This window comes from Natator depressus, chromosome 24, assembly GCF_965152275.1.
Source record: "Natator depressus isolate rNatDep1 chromosome 24, rNatDep2.hap1, whole genome shotgun sequence".
In the NCBI taxonomy this organism is placed as follows: Eukaryota; Metazoa; Chordata; order Testudines; family Cheloniidae; genus Natator; species Natator depressus.
In genome coordinates, this window is record NC_134257.1 from 12,939,836 (window position 1) to 12,945,260 (window position 5,425).

General features: G+C 63.9%; 1 protein-coding gene across 2 annotated transcripts in view; it reads left to right on the forward strand.

Moving 5' to 3' along the window:
• NFKBID (NFKB inhibitor delta) overlaps positions 1-5,425 on the forward strand; it is a 20,139-nt gene continuing 14,714 nt past the window's right edge. Inside the window, exons 1-9 of one of the 2 annotated variants that reach the window (XM_074938873.1) lie at positions 1-106; positions 421-454; positions 1,323-1,501; positions 2,317-2,422; positions 3,345-3,491; positions 3,724-3,775; positions 3,948-4,093; positions 4,507-4,617; positions 4,837-5,001. In XM_074938873.1, coding sequence (XP_074794974.1) covers positions 90-106; positions 421-454; positions 1,323-1,501; positions 2,317-2,422; positions 3,345-3,491; positions 3,724-3,775; positions 3,948-4,093; positions 4,507-4,617; positions 4,837-5,001 — 957 coding nt within the window. In that variant the 5' untranslated portion in view covers positions 1-89. Of the gene's footprint in view, positions 107-420; positions 455-796; positions 994-1,322; positions 1,502-2,316; positions 2,423-3,344; positions 3,492-3,723; positions 3,776-3,947; positions 4,094-4,506; positions 4,618-4,836; positions 5,002-5,425 lie in introns of those variants that run through there. The other variant, XM_074938872.1, reaches the window with a different exon arrangement.

Consider the following 5,425-nt stretch of genomic DNA (forward strand, 5'->3'; position numbering starts at 1 on the left):
GGCGGTAGAGGGAGACAGAAGCGCGGTCCCACCCCAGACAGTGAAGAAGCTTCTGGAGCAGAAGAGACGGCAGCAGACAGCACTGGGCTATGCAGCCAGCTCTCAGGTGAGCCCCTCTGCCCTGCCTCCCCCCGCCCCATTTCCCTGGGTGTCTTGGTCACAGCTGAGATTTCTCTAGCCCTGGACCTCAGGTGTGACTCCTGGTGTGTGGGCCAAATCTCTTCCTGTCATTTCCATTCTGCCCCCCAAGGCACATGCTGCAGTACAGGCATCTCCTTTATTTCCTGGCCACTCACACAGTGTTATGTGCAGTTGTTACCTGGCTGTTCTACCCCAGAGGTGGCTGCATCTCAGCTCCAGATGAGCCATCCTGTGGCTCATCAGCGATTTCTGGTTTGGTTTTTTTTCCCCTCTCTGTAGGTCCCAACAGATGTCATTGACTCTTCTCAGACAGGTGAGTGAAAAATGGACGCCCCCCATTGCAGTTTTCCCCCAACCCTAGATACCCTTTGATTCCCCTGGGGTCCCCACTCCCTGTCTGTGGTATGACAACCCCAGATCCTCTGATCCCTCAGGAGTGCCATCCTCTCCCCCTGGGACACCCATGCTGTCTCTCAGTCCCCCCCCCGGACATGTCTTCCCCCCACCCCCAGCTCTGGGACCCCCTCTCATCCCCCCCCGCATGCTTTGCACCCACCATCCATGTCTCTCTCTCATCCAGATGATTGCCCGGAGCCCATGGGGCTGGGAAGGGGATCTGGGGGGGAATCTGCTCCTGGGCCCCCCCTGGCTCCCTACCCACCCTGGCAAGTCGACCCCTCATGCCATGCGGCCTTCCCCGACTGCCACTATCACTGCTCGGCCGCGGCCAGCAGCTACCAGCCCCCAGGACCCATGTACGAGGCAACAGACTCCTACGCCTCTGTGGGGACCGGGGTGTTTGGAGCAGGTGATCCCTACAGCACCATGATGGCAGCCACGGGGGACTTGGAGGTGAGATGGGGGCTGCGGGTCAGGAGTGAGGGGCAGCGGCAGATCTGTGGGGCTGGGCTAGCAGGGGCAGTGGGTTGGGAGGCAGGGGCACCAGCAGAGCTGTGGGGCTGGGCTAAAAAGGGGCAGCGGGTCAGGAGGGGGCACCGGCAGAGCTGTAGGGCTGCGCTAGCAGATGGCTGGGGGTTGGGAGTGAGGGGCACCAGCAGAGCTGTGGGGCTGGGCTGGCAGGGTGCAGTGGGTTGGGAGTGAGGGCTGTGACCCCCCCCGCGCTCTCCCCTCACCAGGTCCCTGTACCACCCCCCTCACTGGGCCTGTTCCCAACTCCGCAGGCATCCTCTGCCCCCTGGATGCAGCCCACCCGGAGCACCTCCTATTCTGACCCCCTAGAGCTGGGCAGCTTTGGGGACCCGGTTGGGGTGCTGGATCCTGGGGAGCTGGCCAGGGCCCGAGCCGAGATCCGGAGCATGGACCCGGTGCGGCTGCTGCATCAGGATGAAGATGGGGACACGTGAGTATCTGGGAGGACCCAAAACTCACCCTAGCCCCCACTCCTGGGAGTGGAGGGAATGGCGCTCCTCAGCCCCCCGCCTCAGATGGGGTGTGCGGGGGCTGAGCTGCTGTGTCCAGGGAGGATAATGGATAGAGCTGGCGGGGGGCCGAAATAGGACTGGGGGGGCATATAGTGGGGGGTGGGATGGGATGGTCTGTCTGGAGGGGAGTGGGGGTTGGGTAATGTTAGTGGAAGCCTGGGTGGGAATGGGGCAGGGGCAGTGCAAGCAGCGGGGAGGGTGGCACAGAGGGGGTGGGAGATCTCCTGGGCTTTAGGGAGGGACAGAAAGCAGGTGGCACTGGGGGGTGCAGGAGGCAGGTGGGGGATCTGCAGGGGTGCAGAAGCGTGTGAGACTGGGTGGGGCGGTGCACGGGCAGGTGTGAAGAGCTGTGGAGGTGCAGGGGTGGGTGGCACTGGGTGGGGGATCTGCAGGGGTTTGGGGCAGTGGTGAGCTGGAGCCGGTTCGGAACTGGTTGTTAAATTTTGAAGTTGGTTTAGAACCCGTTGTTAAAGGGGTGGGCAAACTTCGGCCCGTGGGACTGTCGTGTGTGGCCCGCCTGAGCTCTTGGTTGGGGAGACTCCCCTGAGAATCCCTTTTTAATTTTTACTCACCCAGCGACACTCTGGGTCTTTGGCGGCCCTGAAGGACCCGCCGCCGAAGACCCAGAGTGACTGAAGGAACCGGTTCTTCAGCTTTTGGCAGCTCACCACTGGTTTGGGGGGTGCAAGGGGGGTCACTGACATCTTTCCCCCTCCCTCCCCGCCCCCGGCAGGATCCTACACCTGCTGGCTGCCCGGGGGCTGCGTCACTTTGCCCAGGCAGCTGCTGAGGCCTTCAAGGAGTGCGGGCAGCTGGAGATCAAGGAACACAAGGGCAAGGTGAGCCAGGGGGGTTCCGGGGGCGGGGGGCTGGGCTGGGCCCCAGCTCAGGGCAGGAGAATGGAGCTACTGTGGGTCAAAGGTCGCAGTGCTGCAGGTGGATGGTAAGGGTCATGCAGAGGAGTTGGCTAACCGTGCCAATGGGCTCAAGGATCACGCCAAGGTAGGGGTCAAGGGTCACTGGGTGGTCAGGATAAGGCCATTACTGGGGATCTAGGTCGGGGTGGGAAAACTTTTTTTTTTTTTTTTTTTTTTTTTTTTTTTTGGCCTGAGGGCCACAATGGGGTGTGAAACTGTGTATGGAGGGCTGAGTAGGGAAGGCTGTGCCTCCCAAACAGCCTGGCCCCTGCCCCCTATTTGCCTACTTCCCGCCCCCTGACTGTCCCCCCTCGGAACCCCCGACCCATCCAACCCCCGGCCCCCGCTCCTTGTCCCCTGACTGCCCCCTCTTGGGGACCCCCCCCCCAGGATCCCACCCCCATCCAACCCCCCCCCGCCCCCTGACAGGCCCCCCTGGACTCCCATGCCCTATCCAACCCCGCCTGTTCCCTGAACCCTGACTGCCCCAGAAACTCTGCCCCATCCAACAGTCCCCTGACTGCTCCCCAGGACCCTCCGCCCCTAACCTGCTCCCTGTCCTGACTGCCCCCTGGAACCCCCTATCCAACCCCCCCCCACCGCCAGGTGTGTGCGCCACTCAGAGCGGCAGGAGCTCGCAGCCCCACTGCCTGTGCGGCGGCTTGGCTGCAGGGGAGGGGGAACAACAGGGGAGGGGCCGGGGCCAGCCTCCTGGGCCAGGAGCTCAGGGGTCGGGCAGGACGGTCCCGCGGGCCGTAGTTTGCCCACCTCTGGTCTAGGGTCATGCCGTGGGCCCCTTTTCTGCCTTCTAACGCTGGGGTCTCCCGGCCTCCCCCCTCCCCAGACCCCACTGCTGGTGGCTGCCACGGCCAACCAGGCCGAGCTCGTGCGGGACCTGCTGGTGCTGGGAGCCGATGCCAATGCCGCTGACCACAAGGGCCAGACGCTGCTGCACTTGGCGGCCACCTACGGGTTCCCCAACGTCCTCATGGTGAGTGTGTAGCCGAGAGGGAACCCAGGTATACGGGATCACAGGCCTCCCGCCCTCACTTCTCAGAGCTGGGGATCAAACCCAGAAGTCCTGGCTCCCAGCCCCTTCCCCCCACCCCTTTAACCACTAGATACCACTCCTTCTATCCAAATACAATGTCTGAAGTTGGTGTCAATTTACTCCCCCTCCCCCCCCCCCCCCGATTTAACTGAACCCAGTTTCTCTCCGCCAGGCCGTGATGGCGTCTGGGGTCCCTGTCAACGTGGAGGCCAGGAACTTTGAAGGTAGGACACATCCAGCTGGGGGGACGTGGGGAGCGAGGGAGTGTGCTTGGGGCGGGGGTCTGCTGGCCTCTCCCAGCAGGTTTTGCTGACCTCCCCCAGCAGGGAATGCTGTGGGAAGAGGAGTGCTGGCTGTGGGGGGGGCTGCTCTCACCCCTCCTCTTGGTGCCCCCAGGGCAGACCCCTCTGCACTGTGCTGTGATCTCCCACAACAAGGCCTTGCGGGCACTGGGTGTCGGGACCCCGACCCCGGAGCGGTTGCAGGACATGCTGGCCTGCATCCAGGCCCTGCTGCACATGGGGGCAGATTACACCAGCCAGGTAGGTGACTGGGGTGGGGGGGAAGGGGGGGGTTCTGTGCCTGTCCCCCAGGGCCTGTAAGCCTTGACCTGTGCTCGGTGCAGGGCGGGGGAGGATGGGTGGGGAATTTGCCAGGAGGGCAGATCTGCCTCCTAGCTACCCAAGATGTCCTCATTCCGTTCTGCCCCCCTTTCTCCCCACCATGCAGTTGACCTTGCTGATATCATGGGGGCAGTGCCGGGAATTCCTTGTCTTCCTACCCCCCCGCCCCCCTGCATAGCACCAGCTGTCCTGGCCTTCCCAGGGCTGTCAGTCTTCCCTCTTGAGTGGGAGTCGGGGGGGGGGGGGAGGCTGCCCAGGGATTTGGAGAGCAGGATCTGGTCCCCCTCCGCCCCCATCCTACGCTCACCACCCTCCCATCCCTGCCCTCCCAGGACATAAAGAGCAGCAAGACGGTTCTGCACCTGGCCGTGCAGGATGGGAACCTGTCGCTGGTTCAGTTCTTCCTGCAGCTGCCTGGGCCAAGGCAATTCGTCAACATGAAGGTGAGGCAGGCAGGGGGTCTCCTTGCTTGGGGGTGGGATTGGATGAGGGAGAGGCCATTCTGAAGGGGGATGGGGTGGGACATGATGAGGGGTGTTTAGGCAGGGGAAGCTGGGCTGCAAGGGGTGGGGTGGGCTCAGCCAGGTCTGCTGGGGAGGGGGTGCTGTTCTGGTGGGGGGCAGGGCTGTGTGTGACCCTCTGTCCCTCCCCTCCCCCCCCAGGCCCATGGGAACACGGCCCTGCACATGGCCGCAGCCCTGCCGGGCCCGCCCTGCCAGGAGAGCCTCGTGCGGCTGCTGCTGAGCCGGGGGGCTGACCCCAGCGCCCGCAACCTGGAGAACGAACAGCCAGCCCATCTGCTGCCCCCCGGGCCCGGGGGAGACCAGGTGAGACCCCCAGGAGACCCACCGCGCCTCTGACACCGCCCAGCCCCCCCCCCCCCCGGACACCTGGAGTGAAGCCTCCCCAGCCCCTGTGACCCCAAAACTTTGCCCACAGCCCTGGGGGCTGGGCCCCCAACGGAAGCAGGTGCACCCCAGCCTGCAGGGGGGACACAGTGTGTGGTTGGGGGTTTTCCAGGGTCCCCCTAACTCAACCTCTCCTCTTCTTCCCCCGCCAGCTGCGCCTCTTGTTGAAGAGCCGGCGCCCGCCCCCTGGTGCTGCCCGCCGTCCCGCCCAGCCCCCCTAGACCCATGGCTGCTAAAGGAAGTGGGCGGTGGGGGACTTGTCTGGTGCCGCTCCGTGAAGCAGGGTGGGGGGAGGATTTGGCATTTCTCTGGAAAATTGTCTGTAATATTTTCTGTATTTAAC